The 18,010-nt window shown below is 33.6% G+C and overlaps 2 protein-coding genes across 6 annotated transcripts in view; one reads left to right on the forward strand and one right to left on the reverse strand.

Annotated features, from left to right (window-relative positions):
- The window catches only part of PSMD1 (proteasome 26S subunit, non-ATPase 1), an 80,717-nt gene that overhangs the window by 26,175 nt on the left and 36,532 nt on the right, over positions 1-18,010 (forward strand). The gene's annotated exons all lie outside the window — the stretch shown is intronic.
- HTR2B (5-hydroxytryptamine receptor 2B) lies at positions 881-17,178 on the reverse strand. 5 transcript variants are annotated; one of them, XM_064485257.1, is made up of 4 exons: positions 17,057-17,178; positions 15,490-15,549; positions 6,236-6,436; positions 881-2,686 (listed from the first exon to the last, which is right to left on the reverse strand). In XM_064485257.1, the coding sequence occupies exons 2-4, from the start codon at positions 15,518-15,520 to the stop codon at positions 1,794-1,796; spliced, it is 1,125 nt and encodes a 374-aa protein (XP_064341327.1). In that variant the 5' UTR covers positions 15,521-15,549; positions 17,057-17,178; the 3' UTR covers positions 881-1,793. The 5 variants fall into 5 exon arrangements, with proteins under 5 accessions (XP_064341327.1, XP_031308236.1, XP_010983954.1 ...); XM_031452376.2 differs by having other exon boundaries at positions 6,281-6,436; positions 15,490-15,736; XM_010985652.3 differs by having other exon boundaries at positions 15,490-15,736.

The raw sequence follows: 18,010 nt of genomic DNA on the forward strand, positions 1-18,010 counted from the left end.
GCACATATGCAAGTTTGAAGTCAGTGTGGCACATGTGTGAAGATAGTCCTTCTAACCTAGATTATCTAGCTGGTAGACCTTGCCCAGTGAGATTGCTATCTCTAGTAGTTAAATTTTCTGAAACAATTTTATATGCCATTAGATACATAAGATGTGGTTTGGAATACTGTTAGAGTGATAACGCAGTTTGGAATACTTAGAGTGATATATGAAAATGTACTCTCTGACTTGACAAGAATATAAATCTTAACGTATACTAAGTGGTTCATATGAGAGACTAAATCCAAAATAGAAAAGAATGAAATTTTTTTAGGAATGTAAATTATTTTGCCTCTTATTTTGAGGTAGTCCACCCTTAACACTGCTAAAAAATCTTAGAGTAGTGGGGAAAAGTGCCTCAAGTGTTGATGATTCAGGAGTTAAATTTGTAAGATATACTCTTTCTGGCAGATAACATAGAGCCCATAAGATCTGTGTATTGGAATCGTGTTCTAAGAAAGGATCTGCCATTTGGATCCTATATACCTGCTTCACTTAGGCTGAGCTTCTCCATAGCCAGTACATTTCTTGTGACAATTTTCTTAAACCATGTTGCCTGGAGAGAAACTGATGGAGCAATAGGTTAACGCATAAGAATGGGTCAGTCTGAAAAAGAAAGGCTAAGATTGGGCTGTCTTCACTGCAGATTCCCTCAGCCTAAATTTATTCACCGTTTATGGGAGTACCATAAAAATAAAATGTCAAAGGTAAATAGACTTGGCTTTACAGAGATTTACAGTCTCACATGTACTCATCCCCATAAGAACCCAGTGAAATGTAGATGAGAAAATTGAAGCTTAGAGAAGTTAAGTATTTTTTGTAAATTCAGTCAGTTAGCTAGTAAATGGCACAGATTGGATTTATTCCAGATTTAGCAATGCAAAGAGAAATAACAAAAGGGTGAATAAAAAATTTTGTACCAGAAGTTGTCTTTGGGCAAGCTTGGACAACCGTGATCTCAGTTTATGAAGTCGTTAAAGTTCCTGAATTGATGACCAATGCCTCCAGTTTGCACACGTTCTTTGAGAAACAAGGAGGTTCAGGTACCCAAGAGTGATTTCATTTGCTTTCTCCTCCTCCTCCAGTAGACCCATCCCTGCTGAGTAGATGTCTGGTGTCAGCCGTTTAACAAAGAGCTCTAGTTCTAAGATCCTGTTATTTTATGTGATATCCAACTATTGGCCTCCCTACCCTTCCATCAAAACAGTTTCCTGATCAATTCAAAATTGTGACTACATTTAACTAAGCTACACCGTAAATGGAAATCTTAGCTTACCTTCAGTTGTGATCATTATTTTATGCTCTTATTTTTAGTCCTCTGTTCCTGTCACTATTGTTCTGTGTTATGCCGTATGCTTTTAAAAAAGGCCTTGAAGACAAGGTTAATCCTTGCTTGTTTTATTTCATTCTTAGCATAGCTTTGCATGCAGTTAGGAACTAGATAAATTCTTATGGTGATGTTGGGGTTTTTTTTCAGTCTGAAATTTATTGATTTATTTAATTTTATTTCATTTGAATATCTTAACATTTAACCAGCATTCTGGATTGTTTTAATTTGCAGCTATACAAAATTATTTTTTCATGGAATAATTTTGCCCAAATAAAGAAAATTAGATAATCTTACCATCTAATTCTTAATTTAAAGAGATGATTTGATACATCATATAAAGTTTTTCTTTGTATAATTCTTGGTATATTTACATCTTTATCATCTTACTCATCTTATTGGTTAGATAAAAACTGGGCCATTACTGCTATACATAACTGATTTGCTCTTCAGTTTTATCACCTTCATTTTCAGTGAGGAGAAGTGTATCTAGTAAAATGACTGATGAAGACTGAATGGTTGAACTTCGGAGCCTCATTGGGCTCTGGTACATGGCAGGATTGATGCCATTTCGCATTCCATGTTTCATGAAAAACTTAGAGTTCTCTGCCATTGGATTCCGGAAGTAGATATTACTGGAGCATTTTCTAAGAGTTTTTGCTGATTTTGTGGCCCGGTAATTGCAGGTGATATATCGGCGAAATGCATCCCGAAATGTCTTGTTGAAGAGGGTGTAGACCAAAGGATTCACCCCTGAGGAAACATAGCCTATCCACACAAATATCTCCAGGAGCATTTTGAGAGTAGTCTGGTTGCAGGAATCGCATAAAACTAAAGTTACATTTGTAATAAAAAAGGGGCACCACATAAGCAAAAAGAGGAAAAACACTATCCCTAGAACCTTTGATGCTCTCTGTTCATTGGAAATGGTCTGCACTGACTTTTTTCCTACTGTGGACATTTTTCGCATAAGTATGTCATCACTTGCATTGGGCAGAGTTTTGTCCTTTTGAGAACCATCCAGCATTGCTACTTTTTCTGGGGATGAGTAAGGTGTTTCATCCTTTCGGAATACTGTGGACACAGTCAACCATGTTAAGCGTTGAGGTGGCTTGTTTTTGAGCAAGTAAGCTTTCTTCTGTAAAGCATGGATAGTAAGAAAGTAGGTGACAATCATGATTGCCAGGGGTGTAAAGAAGGAAGCCAGTGAGCCAAAGAGCATGAAATTGCCGAAACGATCCTTTGTCAGCCCACAAGTGATGTTGTTTGGGTTACTCACGTCATTTTCTATCCCTTTAATAGGGACCGGAATGGCAATGCCTAAGGAAGGGGAAACAAGATAAATTGAGTTACTTTATGACCTTTGACTCTTAGATTAGGTCTTTTTAGAGTTTATCTTAGTGACTTTATGGTGTTAGTGTATTATAATTCTGGTACCCACAATGTAGAATTTGTCAAAGCGCTTAATCAAAGGAAGAGTTGACAAATAGAACCTAAATCAGCAGGCCTGCTGTTTTTTTTTTTAATATTTTATTTGTTACTATGTTTTGGTGGGAATGGGGAAGGTAATTAAGTTTATTTATTTTTAGAGAGTGTATTGGGGACTGAACCCAGAACCTCGTGCATGCTAAGCATGCGCTCTGCCCTTTGAGCTATACCCTCCCCCAAGCCTGCTGTTTTTTGAAGAGATTGGCCAGTGGTTTCAGTTTTATAATTAAAGTTTCCCTAAAAGTACTGTATATCTAGGGGATGTCTTCATTTATTCTCCATTTCTCATAATCTGTTGTTTGTTGATCTATTCCAGGCTAAGGAAAGGAATTCAGAAGAGAAGGTGCTTTTATCTTAATTTCCAATGTAGCTGAGCTTAAGTGACTTCAGAGTACATTCGTTCAGCATCTTAATAATGAATAGATAACTATTTTATCTTTGAGGTTGTATAGTTTCATTTAACAGACAGTTTTATCTTCTGATATTTGTGAATGTCTTTTAACCTTTTCTTTCTGACTTCTTAGGAAAAACTAAGGGTTCTTTTTTTTTTAATGCTACTTAAAATTTTGAGAGTATGTGAATTATGAAATTTATTTTCAAGATTGAGGGTTCCTCTAATAGGAAAGACATGTACCTCACGCTAATTTTCTTATACTTTAAATACCATGAAGTAGGTATTTAAATATGATCTTGCTTAGTGAAGTAGCTTATTAGGAAGACAACAGAGAGGTTAACCTGAATGCTTTCTCTTTGAAACAGCAGATATTTAAAAATAAATCTGAATTCATTGATCTTTAGACACCTCTAGAATCCTTAAGGGTATCATAAAAAAATTCACTTATATGAATCTAAAAGTACTCCTATCATCTGTACAGCCTTTTTATGGTAGCAGAGAGACCTTAACAAGAATATTTTCCTCAAACTCTTTCTGATGGATGCCACTGCTTTTTCTACTTTTCCTCAGGTACACTAGCAGAAAGAAGATTTTGTATACTGTATACTTAATGTTCTATACTAGGGGTCAGCAAACCATAGCTCAAGGGCCAAATCTGGCCTGCCTTCTGTTTTTCTAAATAACATTTTATCAGAACACAGCCATACCCATTTGTTAATGTATTCTCTATGGCTGATTTTGTTCTCCCGCTGCAGAATTGAGAAGTTTTGACAGAAACCATATACAGTCGGTAAGATCAAAATATTTACTATCTTGACTTTTATGGAAAAACTTGGCTGACACCTCCTCTGCCCTGTTACTTTCAGGTAATCATTTCACTGCTCTCCCCCTCAAAACATTTCCCTTTTAAAGTTTGTTTAATCTACTTATACCGTTCTATTCTCCATCTGAGTCGTCTACCAATCTCTAGGACATGTGTTTGTCTTCCTTAATGGTTTCAGCCCCTTGCTGTAGTCTTCTCTCCACTGTTCCATTGCTGTCGTCTTCCATGACTTTATCCCATTGATGACCCTTCTAACCCCTAATTTTATATTTCTTGAATTTTTCAACTCTAATTATTATTTGCACTCCTGAAACCATTCATAAGTCCACTTAAAACTATCCCAAATCTAAAATCATGAACTCTGATATATCCCTTTTTTGTCCTGCTACTCTTCATCACTGTAGAACTTCTTTTCTGCTATCTTGACCTCTAGTCCATCCTTCTTTCTCTATTTTCACATTCCATTAACTCCCATCCAGGCTCACATTACCTCCTCAACCAGCTTGCTGGTCAGTAATACTTAAGTTTTCATTGTTTTAAACCCTTACCCTCTAATTCTCCTTTCATACCTTACTTGTTATTGGGTGTTACCTGGCATAACTGTAAATCCAGAAAAAGAAAGTGAGCTCTTTTTAGCTCTTTGCAAAATTGAAAACTGAACTAACCCTGTTATCTGCCTTTTCTTTTACAAAGTTACTAGATTGTCACTGGTACATTTTCTTATTTATCTTTGTGTTCTTAGTACCTCACATATCATAGGTACTCAGTATACATTTGATCAATTTATAAATTCATGTAATCTCGCCTTGAGATAGCATTTCTACCAGCAAGCTGTTTATTGGCTTGATATTTCAGTTTCAAATGTTTTCATTCTTAAGGATCCATTTTTCCTATTTTCTCCCTACTATTGCTCTATTCCCCCCAGTGTACCCCAACACATACACCTCACACCATCTTCCTTTCCTCCTTCTTCATTATACTGAACTTACCAAAAAGATAATGGATTGTTTGACATGAACTTCTTTAGTTTTCTGTCTCTCCACTTTAAATTTTGGTAATTGTCATCCATTATCTCCCATGCCCTTTCCCTAACTTCCTTTTTAAGGACCTCTTCTGTTCTGTCAATCAGTCTTTGTCCTCAAAACTAGATTTATCTCAGTGCCTGCAGATATCTATATTCTAAATAAACTTTTCCTGGACCCTTATGTCTCCCCAAGCCAGAGTAGTAATACTCCTTACTTTGACCTCCAAACTTTTGAAAAGAGGGGTGGCTTTGGTATGCTTTATTCCAGGATTGTAAAGGGTCATTTTCAGTGTCTTTCTTTCTTGTTTTTTTTAGCCCAAGTATTCCTTTTTCTGATTAGAGAAAAATCACATCCTTTTCTTGCTTTTCTTTTAGCATTTAGGTCTCTTTTGATTCTTTTTCTCTTTAAATTTTTTCTTACTAGGAGAAAGTGAATCTGCTGGTCAGACTGTTAATGGTCATAGTAACTATTGTGAATCTGTTTGTTTTTCTGATACTAACTTATAAGAGATTTGAGTTATCATTTATGTTGTACTTCATGCTAAGATACTCTAATATAGCGGCTATCTTTGAGCATCAAAGATGGATGCAGGGACATAAAACAGAAGCATGATTCTTCCAAAAATCATTTCTGAACATCATTTGTATCTCTCTTAAATCTTCTAATTAAACATGTTCAAAACACTTAAGCAGACACTAATGCTTTTAGTCTGTATACATAGTGGCTTCCAGGATGAATATATGAACTTTGATACCTGCATACAAAATATTTGGGTTTTTGTTTTTTTTTTTTTGCTTTTCCTGTTTATCTTCTTAGATGTGATTTAAGGTGCATTTCAATTTTTTTTTGTTACTTTAATAAAATTTTGGGATTCTGCATGCTATTTAGACCTTAATGATTGGTTGACAAATACGAAAACTGTTACTACATTTAGTCTTACTGCATGTCAAAATTAAGCCATGAACTTTTCTGCTTTTTCATACTTTTTGCTGATATTATGGTTTAGAAGCTGTAAGATGAATGCAGTGTCATAAGGAGCTTGTATTGGTGTATCAGTGTCTACCAGACCTGGTAATTTCCTAGTCAAGTGGAACCAAAGACTATATACACCACCCCAAACCCTGACGTTCCCCACATACCAATTGAAATTAACCACACCACTGTGATCTTGATGAATGCTGTACCTCGTGAGTTACATTGATTGGCCTGGATTGGCTTTTTGATGGCTATGTAACGATCCACTGAAATGGCACAAAGATGCATGATGGATGCAGTAGAAAAAAGAACGTCAAGAAATAACCAGGCAGGGCATAGAACAAGTGGGAGGGGCCACATAGCCTCTGAAAGAAAGAAAAAACAAAAACATTTTCTGCAAAATGGCAACCTTGAATCTGCAGTTTTTAAGTGATACATATTTTTTTAACTTTTTCTTCATTCATCTGGAATTTTTTGACTTAACCTCCACAAGATAATGTTTAACTTCAGATAATGGAGTCAGTAATATTAAATGTATTTCTGTAGGTGTTACCTTTTTTTTTAATATTTAATTTGTGTGTGTGTGTTGGGGGGAGATAATTAGGTTTGTTTGTTTGTTTGTTTATTAATAGAGGTCCTGAGGATTAAACCCAGGACTTCATGCATGCTAAGCACATGCTCTACCACTGAGCTGTACCCTCCCCCTGATGGTACTCCTTTTAAGTACATTTTGTTTTGTATAATAATTACAACTCTTTTCCTAAATCAGCAGTTTAGCATTTTTAGCATAGCATTATTTTAACCTTTGCTCTTTTGTCTATTCCTTTTGTGATCTTTGAAAAATTTATAGTTTTGCAATTGGAACTTAACCTTGCTATTCAGATAAAATTTACTTTTAAGCTGCCATTAATATTAAAAAAAACAAATTTTTTTTACCGAATAGAGGAAGCAATATAATGTGGCAAAAAAAATATTAGAATGGGAGTCTCACTAATGCCTGGGATCGCTCACTTCTGGCAATAAGTAGCAGCATGATCCTTGTTTATAGCAAAGTCTAATTTGGTTAAATAATTAAACGGAATGACTTGAGTTTTCTTTTTGACAGAAATAGTTCTTAAATAAAGTTTGCAAAAGGAATGGCTTCACATTATCCTGAAGAAAAGTGGATTATTACCCTTCCATATTCCATCCTTCACTCCAGGCACTGGAGATGTAATAAGCAAAACAGTCTTTTGGTTTAAAAAGAAACTGTCATTATTAGGCATAGTCCTTAATTTATTTAACAAAGTCTTATTTAAAAAGCACTTACTCTACTCCTCGTACAGTTTTAAGCACTTTAGAAATACTAACTTTTTTTTAAAAATTCAGGTTTGGGGTATGGTATTGAATATTCTACATAGTTTTCCAATAAATTTTCTTAGACAAGTATCCATACGTATATGAATTTTATATACTAAACATATACCCACTACATACATGTTTGCAGTTTCAAAGTAACTAAAATTTATAATAGAATATGCCCTAGAATATTTCAGTTAGAATCCTTTTTACCAACACACACACACAGATTTTAGAACTTGCTATAAAAAAGCAAATTGCTCCTCTGTAGAACAAATGTCATACATACGAGATTATCTAAACCTTTTTATGGTTTAATTGTTGTATGTCCACTGACTAAATGTAACTTTCTTTTCTTTTCCTTTTTGCAAGTGTATCTGACTTTGTCAGCTATAAAATGATTAAACTAATTGAAGGGGGAACCAAGATAACCATCCCAGGATTTCAGAGCACAAAGAGACCCTTCAGTTGTAAACTGAATTCAGGAGGCCTGCCTGAGGGTGGAGAAAGGTTAGCATCCCAGACCAAAAAGACCATAATTTAGGGAAAGAGTTTTTAGGTAGACTTGAATATATTTTTTTCAAGATTCAAGAAGGATCTTACTGAAAAATATTTGGATACTTCACAAAAAAGTTAGCAAGGCTGACAAATCCACCCTTTGGTGCCTTCTGTTGTTTCCAGAGCTGGTATATGGCATTCTTAATAGGAATATTGAAATAATTCTTTTAAAACAAAATCTGTATGAATTTTTATTGAAAAGGGAGAAGTGATTGCTTGGTACTTGGTTCCATGTTCAGTAGGTTCTTTAAAAAGGCTTTAAAGCATCAAGTAGGAGTAATTTATACTTTTAAGTAAATTACTGTAATCAGACTTTATCTACTTCACTGAATTTAGGGTGGGAATAAGGAGTGGAGATGATAAATTGTAGTCATTGAGCTGGAGAGGGACCTTAGAGATTATATCACTGATTTTGCAAATGAGTGAATTCAGGTACATTTAGTCTTTGAATATGAGGGAGCATTTATTTATCAAAACTTAAATGTTAATTGAAAATGTTGTTTAGGACCTTGCCACTCAGGGTGTGCTCTTCTGGTCAGCAAAGATCAGCATCACCTGGGAACTTATTAAAACTGCAGGCTTTTGGGCCTCGTGCCATACCTACTGAATAAGACTGCAGTTAAAGGAAATACCCAAGTGATTTGTATGAAGATCAGTGTTTGAAAACCACTGCTTTCTTGAAAGGGTGTCTTGCATTTGCTGGTATAGAATAGGCATTCCGAATTCCTTATAAAGAGAAATCTATGGGAGATCTCTTAAAGAAATAAAATATGGCAGAGAAACTTGTGTTTAAGAAAGAATCTAATCAATTAGATTTTCTCCCTATTAGCAGTAGTATTTGGATTTCCTGTTAACTAGTGAATAGTCAAAGGCAGCAATGTATTCTTTGACCTGAGCTTAAGCAAACTAATGGTCTGAGTGAAAAGAATCATATATGACTGACACAGTTTTGCAGTGGAAACTACTTAAAGTGAGGCTGCATTTTAAACCGTCCTAAAGTTCAGATTTAGAACTGAGTAGGAAGTAGAAAAATGCTCAAGTCTAGAGGTACAACCAGAGATGTTGATCATAGTTAAGGATTTTATAAGGTGGATAGTTAATGTCTTATCTCTTAGGCTTCCTGTTTTTTGTTTGTTTTTTTTTTTAATTTTTTTTATAAGGCTTCCTGTTTTTAAATGCATGCCCTCTATCGTCTTTTAAAGTGGGTTGCTAATAATTTAAATTTACCCGTTTAGCTACTCTAATTATGACTTTTTTTTTTTAATTTAAGGTCTGGAAAATTCTAGTCATAAATCTAATAGCCATCAGCAGGAAGCCACAATAGAACTCTCATATGAAAAGTACATGTCTTTGGAATTGGGCTGTCTGACCCACATACTTCTAATTGTGGGCCTAGAGGGAAAGCTCTTTAGTGCTGATTTTAATTAAGCCTATGAAGCCTTGTTAGCCTCACTTTCCAACAGAATGAATTTATTTTATAAACTCCAATTTTGGGACAGAAAGTGGATGTTAAAATTAATGCAGATCATTAGAATTTTATTCCTTGAGTCAGTGCTTTCTTATTGTTAACAGTAGAAATGTTGAAACATGATAGAGAATTTTCTTAAAGAGACTGTGAGGTTTAGGGTTGAGTGATGGATCTTTATGATTAACCTTTATGATTCCAGGTTTTATGAAACACTAGTGAATAGACTGTGTTTATGAAACTAACATAAAAGTAACAGATGACTGCATTAAATTAATCTTTTATACAAAGCTAAAAGAAAAAAGAGCTTATCTAATTGCCTAATTAGAATTCATGTAATATAATAATTTATACAAATTAAAAAGTTCCAGACATCCTCAGTTTATGAAAGGTCTTTTCTTAGTCCAGACGCTTTCATTCTGAAGTCAAGTTGGCATTAATTTGATAGGCTCTAGGTCAGAGTAGATTTTTACTATTCAGAATAACTGAAAAAGTTTACATTGGTATGGTGAGGTATGTTAACTAACTATTCAAAACCTTATGTTATTTTTATTAGGAGTTTTTAATTTGTTTTAAGGGTTTATAATTTCATTTATTTGTTGTGATGTATTATGTCTAGCTTATTTCCATAGGCACGTAATGTATTCTTTAAAGTACGGATTTACATAAAAAGGAAAAACAGTTGAAGAATCAGCCTAAGGGAAATAAGTTATCAGGTACTTAAAGTTCATTACTGTTGGAACTCTAAATTTGACTTTTTTATAAAAGCTAAGATAGAAGGGGGAAAATATTTAAATTATGTAGTATTTTTTGTCCCATAAGAAAAAAGCACACAAAATTTCTGTGAAAAAAATCCCATTTTCTACCTCTTTGCCCTGCCCACTTCGAAAGAGGAATTTAATCTCGATAAGATTTGAATAATGGCTTTTCTTTTGGCGCCTGAAGTAATTACAGATTGATAATTATAGGAGCAAAACAAGTCTTTGAGTCTTGGATTATAGACAGTTCATTATTTATAACCTTAAAAATACTAGTAGCACAAATATTTTGTTGGTTAAAATGAAGGCTTGTACACTTTAAGTACCACCATACGTAAAAGGTAGCAGAGCTGCTGTTCAGGTATGTAGGTTTCTATTTGTCTTCTAGAGAAGGTTCAACAACTTCTTAGGCCTAAGTCAAATATTTTCCTCAGAAAAGAGGTCTGGCAATAATTTCAAAGATTCATACAGTTATTGGTTAAGACCCAAGTCTATATCATTTCATATGAAATAGAACTTTTAGAAAATATTGGGTTCTGCCTTGTCCCTCAAGAAAATTCTGTGGCCCTCCTGTTAGAGTTATTTAAGAGAAAAATGTTGTTTCTTTGCCAAACATTGAACAGTCTTGGTTGATATAATTTCTCATTTCATTTGAGAAAGCAGAAACAGGTTAAGGATGTGAATTCTAGAATCAGTTCTGAGTTCAGATTTTGTCCCTGCCATTTATTTGTTTTGTTGTTCTCCCTTGTAAAATGGGGATGATAATAATAATACCAATTTTATAGAGTTTTTGAGGATTAAATGCAATATTACATGCAAAATGTTAAGAACAATGACTGGCATAGATAAAGCACTCAATAAATGTTAGTTCTTATTACTATCATTGTTTGACAGAAACTCCCAACTAACCCAGCCATTGAAACACTCCTACTTAGAAATAATGAGCCATATCATCAGTGTAAAATCAGTACGTTTGTCTTCCTGCCTGCTGTAGCAAGAGTGCATGCATCCAATAAAACTTAAAGCTATACTTCAAAAAAAGGGCATGAGAACATGTTTAACTATTTAACTTTTAATTAAATTTGTACTGAAGTTGAATTTTAACTATATGTTTTATATAGATGGCAAAGAAGAATAAATAACCTATGTGCATTGCCATGCCTGTTTTGGGGGGGTCTGTTTTTTGGTTTGAGGTTGTTTGTTTGTTTATTTGGCTTTCTTCTTAACTGTATAGAACTGTATAAAAACCTGAATTTTTTTAAACCACAAACTCCATTACTTGATGAGATAGACTAATGTCATCTGGAACTTGTTTGTCCTTTGAGCAAGTTTTTAGTTTGGAAAGCTAAGTTTATATCATTAGTTCAGAAAATAATTAATATTAATCTCTGAATCTGGGACATAAAAGATTTCCCTTTTGAGGATTTAAAAGACTATTTTTAAAGCCATTCCAAGAGGACTGTGCCTATAAAGTTCACTGAGGTAAATAGTTCATGAATGTGTTAGGGTAGGACAAATCCTAAATGGTCCTGTTGTCCAAAAACAATATATTTTCAAATATACATATTTTTTATCTCAGAGATTCTTGTTCTATATTTTTCTCCCAGAAAAGAGAGACATAGGTCAGTGTTTAAATATTTATTATGAAGCTTCTGCTTTGTTTTTGTTACTGTTTTTTCCACCATGTTAGAGGATATGAAGTATCCTGCGGTTAGGTGTCTAATATGATAGTGTTTTAAATGTTTCGAGTGATATCTTACTTATGAAAATTTTTCCTTGCTTTTTAAAAATTTTCGCTTTCCAAAAAGAAGTGCTTATAATTGCTTTGCTCCCTTATTTAAGAATCAGAGCAGCATTTCACTGCATAAATAACTTTTTTTTTCTTTTACTGCTATAATTCATTTCATCTCTGATCAAATGCACATCTAAACTAAATCATATATTTTAGTATATAAACCCTTTGCATATTGTACTAATACCTGCCAATTGTTAGTATCTAAAACGTGCTGGGCCCTACTTTACAATTTCACTAGATACCTGCAGTAGAAGATTTAGCAGAGTCATTTTAAACAGAAAAGTGATTGAACTCTGATACTGTTAAGTGACTTACCTAAGCCAATACAAGAGAACCAAAGCCTAGGTTGTCTTGCTTCAAACCCCATGTTTCAGCCATTTTATACACCCTCTTTCAACCCTACTACAGACACTTTGAATTTATCGCTCGTGAGACATGAATTAAAACTAAAGTTATAGGTCAGCCAATGACCAATGGATGACCAAATGCTATATTTTCTCCCTTTACATTTTTAATCATTTATTTAATGAGAGAAGGAAGTTCAGAGATGTTCTTAAACTGTGAATGATATCCTGTCTTTTTTATATTGGCGTATGATGTTCTGTCCTCCTTTGCGTCCTACTCAGAGGCATTTTCAAGCCTTATTTTATAAGCCACTAATCTGTGATCATGGTTTTTAAAAATTACAGACAAGACAGTAAAAAAAAAAAAAAACTAGAACTGTAAGGTAAAGGTTAAGTCGAGTGCTCCCAGAGAGGAAGAAGTGACAGAAAAGTTGATGTAGCACTATTTATTTGAAAGACTGTGTTATACCAGTTGTCATAATCTTGGTAAACTAGAAATTCAAATAGTACATAATCAAACACTGTACAAAGTATTGATTGAATAAAATGTTTCTCAGTGTAAAAGCCACTTTAAAATTTTCAGTGCTCTCCTTTTTTTAAAAACAAAACTTAATTTTATTAGAATATAAAGTATCAGTACTACTTTCATTGAATTTCCCTGAGATAACTAAATAACTTATATCACTCATAATGATAGTTAATTTTTCTATGTTGAACCAGGGACACTTTTGTTTTTACAGACTTTAGAAGTTCTGGAGATTATCCCTGTAATGAGAGAAAAATACACAAAACTACTTCCGCGTTTTAAAGTTATCAGAAATTCTTATAAATACATTAATTTAGGAAGTCTTTGTACATGTTAACATGTGAAAGGCTATCAAAAAAATCTTAGTATTTGAATCATGTCCCCATTTATATGTGCAGTTCCCAATTTATGAATGCATCCTTTTGAAGCTTCTTAGAGGGCAACATGCATTTTCTCATACATTTACTCATAAAAATAGAATAATGTTTTCAACAATGAATTAATGCAATAATGTTTTAAATAGTAGTTAAGTTCCCAGGTTAGTTTATTTTTTTGAATCTACTAACCTTACTATACAGCTTAATTACTGATAGTGGAGGCTATGAAAGAGTTTATTTTGTAATAAAAAATTAACAGATGTTTGAAAGAATAAAATCAGGTTAAATATACATATAATAATTATTCAAGACATAGATACAAAGATAGTCTACATATTTTATGTTAAAATATGTTGGGTTTTCTGCCAACTCTTACAGCTAAGAGTATCTTGGGCCCCTAAAATTTAAATATACACAGTTTTCAGCTGCTGTATACTTACTATTTTCCTGTGGAATACATGGGATTATCACTGTTATCAGCTTTTGTGTTTTGTCAGCTCACTTTAATACCATAAAACTTTGCCTTTTAAGATTTCTTAACTGTTTACCTGTTGATTTAAGTATCTGCCACAGTATTTTGCAGATACTAGTAGATGTTTGATATTTATGGACTCATGGATTTTAAAGTTAAAATTTACTTCTGTATAACTTCTTTAGTTTCACTTATTCAATTTAATGTATCAAATTTTACAGTAGTATGAGATGAGCATTTTAATATTTTCTGTATGCGTAGCAAAGCACAGTTTAAAGAATGATTTGACGTAGTAAGTTATTATTGTTTGCACAGAGATAAGAGCTTGAATCAGTGCCTGTACAATCTTTACCAAATATGCACAAATATTCCTACATAATCCTCATTTACTTTATTTCTTTTAAACTGTATTCAGAATTAAGATTGTTTAGGTTCTCCTTTAGAGTAAGATTTCTTAATTATTTTCCATGGCTATGTGTAGCACTAGTTTATTCAAAAGGTTGCAGATTTGCAAAAAGGAGGGGGATAGATAGAAAGACAATGTTAATGTTTAGAGAGTCTATTAAAGTAGTAGAACTTCATTCATTACTCCTTGTCCTGCCGCAGATTTTAAAGCCTGAGTTAAGTGTTGATTTAGAATGAGACGTTTTAGCCTATCACCATCTGATTGTATTTGGGGGATCAAGTACTTAATTTTAGATATCTTTCTATAATTACTTATAAAAATGTAACATTTAAACCTGAATGTAAATAGTTTGAATGTCAGTTTTTCTTCACCTTCTAATATGTATTCTAGTTATCTTAACCATATAAACAATTCCAAGAAGCCCTGTCTGCTACAAAGAATCATTTTTCTTCAACAATTAAGGAATGGAATATCAATTTATGTCAAGCATCAAATAAGTTAAATACCCTCTTAATCCTGATTCTTAGGAGCCCTCATAATTCATGATCAGAATTATTTGTGCTTACCCAGATTCTGTAACTAGAGATAATATGCATGAATCAGAAAATACTTACATCATTGAAAATCATTAATATTTTATTATAACAAGCTAAGATTTCAGTTCGCATATTTTTTATTATTGTAATAACATAGATTTTAGTCACTTATTTTAATAACTTGAGATCTTGATTCTTCTAACATGTATCAAGGACGCAGATAGATGGTCAGATATCTTAAAAATTAAACAGCTAGATCATCTCTTGGGGTTCTCTGAGCCAGACCATTCCTTCAGCAACTAAACATAATTTTTTCTTAACGTGACACGTTGTAAGACTTGTGTTTAAAAGTTTCAAGTAGACAGGCTATAAAGAGATAGGACAAGACTATTTAGAACAATTGTAATTTAAATTGGGGTTTAGAGATGTATATTGGAATTTAGTGATTCAAAGATCTTGTTACTGATAATTACTCCAGGACGTTAACTGTTGCAGGAGTGTCCTAGCTATTGACTTATCAAGAAAAGAAGTATTAGTAACAGGGTAAAATGTAGGTCTGTTCTTCACTATAATTTTTAGGTAATGTATGCAGAATGTATGAATATTGCTAACTTGGATGACTTTAAATGATTTTATTAGATGGATGAGACTTGTTTCTAAGAAATTATTTTTTGCTCTTAAAACTAATTATCAACCACAGAAATGATGAAAAATGCAGGATTGTTTACTCATTGTATCTTTAAATAGTCCAAGTCCATCTTTAAAGATTAAATGAGTATCCATTTCTCTAATAGTGTATCATAGTTCTGTGGTTTGATGGCAGGAACAAAATGAAATACTTACCAAACATTATTGTCAAGAGGGCAATCGGCATCACAAACAGTCCAACCAGCAAATCAGCCACTGCCAGGGACATTAGGAAATAATTGGTAGCATACTGCAACTTTTTCTCCAGTGAAACAGCCAGAATAACAAGGATGTTTCCACCAATTGTGGGTATTATCACCATGAGTATCAGAAGAGCTGCCCAGCGCGGTTTATTTCCCTGTTCCTCACCAGTCTGTTTCATTTCCTCTGGTACTGATCCTGTCTGTAATCCAAACCAGTTAGAAGAGATTAATTGATCAAATGAGCTCTGCAAAATGTGCTGAGGAATTGTGCTTTGTTCAGATTTTCTATAAGAGAAAGCCATTTGCTGTTTTTTATGGTTTGAACCAATTCTGGACAGTGGTCAGCATGGTCAGTAGCTAAGCTGCTCATCTGCTTTTTTAAGGCATTGTACCCATGCCAAACACTCAAGGTCAAAGTTGGCTCCTTCCTTAAAAAAAAAAGAATTTCAAGTTCTGTAAAACGAGAGCATACGTGCATCTGTCCTTGTCTGGTAGGGAAGGCCCAAGTGCTTAGTATTCTGCAGAGGCTTCAGAAGGCTTAGTGAAAGAAACTGATAGCTGTGAAAAAAGACTATTTTGGGGGTTCTCTCTCTCCCTCTTTTTTTTTTTTCCTCCTGTAGATGTGGAGTTGAGTTTAAATTTGAATGCCAGAAAGGAGTTCCCCCTAGATATAAAATATGTCGGTTGCAATATGTTATTTCTTTATTTTCGAAAACCAGTTTAAAAAAACACTTGAACTTACTAGTAACCCCTCCCTTCTCAGTAGGTCTGCTCTACATTTGTAACAGTGCAGCCAATTCTGATATGCTTTGATTAATGAAACAGGAAATATATCAATCTTTTCAGTGGTATAATGAAAACTTAGGTGTTTCCTGACCCTTACATATCTTTTTACCTTTACTTTAGAATACATACAGAAGATTAGAAACATCAGAGCACCAAATAGTTCTGAATAAGACTTTTCATACACACTGACCACCTACCTAGGAACACTCTAAGCCCACCTGTGGTCTTAAAAAAATGATTTACCAGCTAGGAGTCCTTATTTGTAATTGGGTTTTGCCTGATCAGGTTTATTTTAATACCGCCATAAATGCTATTTTTATTAAACATTTTAGAATTCCTTCATTTTGAAAGAAGGGGGGAAATAATTACTAGGATCCAAATAATTGTTTTTACTTATTTCATCTTTCAAAGAAAGCATGTTTCTGCAACAGATATTTCCCAAATATATCACTTTATGCCAGATTTGAACCAATTCTTTTTTTGTTCTAAGTAGTAATTTTTTTCTTAGCCTTCCCAGTTTCCATGGGAAGGAGTGGAAGCTAAGAGGAAGATTAAATCATTTATTCATAAAATCTACAAATCCCACATTTAAAATCTCCCCTTTAACATTGTAAATTTTTCGGTTTGGTTTTTAAACCACTGAATAGAAATAAAAGATGATGGTAGCAGAGTTTTTGAAGGAAGAAAGAAAAGCCCCTTTAGATTAACTCTATTTTTATTTGTTAAATACTTACCTCTTATTTGTTCGTTAGTTTCCCAAGCATGTCATCTTATCTGCTCAGTAGACCTGCTTGCTGCTGTGACTGAAGTCCTCCTCCCTTTGACTTACTCTGAGCCTCCAGCACTGGTGCTTGAAAGCAGTGAAACAAATGTGTTGTATAGCTGTAAGCGTGCCAAGGAGGTTATTTCATCTTTGATACATTCATTTCCAGAGAGTAGCAGCATTCATTATAATTCATAAAATCACCAGTTAAGTATGTTGAACCAGTTCATGACCCCTATTCAAGTTATATTTTTAAGGGTTCTCTTTAATATTTGGGAGACTGTAATAAATTCTCATTTTAATGTAAGATAGTTTTGTTTTAGATAAACCCTAGGCTGTTTTTCCTATCTGAGAAAAAATAAGATACAGTCTAGAGATTCTAGAGCTTTAATTCTGTGAAGATTCTGCCCAGTGAGCCTTAAAGTGACTTCCAGAGTTCTAATTTCTACCAATGAAACAAGATTCTTACCCATCTTGCTGTGGAACACAATTAATTTGCTCTGGTTGCAACCTTATATAGAAGAACACAGAAAGGTCTGAATTCTACATGTATATGTAAGTTTCAGCAGAGACTTTTTCATTGCTCATTTTTAAAAAGATGACCTCTGGATTTGGGAATTGGTTCACTGGCAGTTTTTTCTTTCCACAGATAAATTGGGGAAAGTTACGATATGTAATAAAAATATATTTCTGCCTTATTTCTGAAAATTAGTGTAAAAGTCTTAACTAAGCTAAGTTTTCCTTAAACTGTAGGACTGGCTTAGTATTAGAACTTAAGCATTTTCAAGGTTTCCTTTTAAAAGATCATCATAGCTCATTCATATTGTTAAATTGTTTAATTACTTCTACATAAGCAAGAGCATCTGTACCTCTTTTCTATTTCAAATTTATATTTCTTAGCTTCTGTGAAAGTTATTGGAAAATA

This window comes from Camelus dromedarius, chromosome 4 (assembly GCF_036321535.1).
Source record: "Camelus dromedarius isolate mCamDro1 chromosome 4, mCamDro1.pat, whole genome shotgun sequence".
Lineage (NCBI taxonomy): Eukaryota > Metazoa > Chordata > Mammalia > Artiodactyla > Camelidae > Camelus > Camelus dromedarius.

Coding starts and splice junctions, on each gene's coding strand:
- HTR2B (XM_010985651.3), bottom strand. CDS start 15,838: ATGGCTTTCTCTTATAGAAAATCTGAACAAAGCACAATTCCTCAGCAC. Junction 6,437..15,489: donor CCTCTTGACAATAATGTTTG/GTAAGTATTTCA, acceptor TCTTTCTTTCAG/AGGCTATGTGGCCCCTCCCA. Junction 2,687..6,235: donor GGTGTGGTTAATTTCAATTG/GTATGTGGGGAA, acceptor CCCCTTCCTTAG/GCATTGCCATTCCGGTCCCT.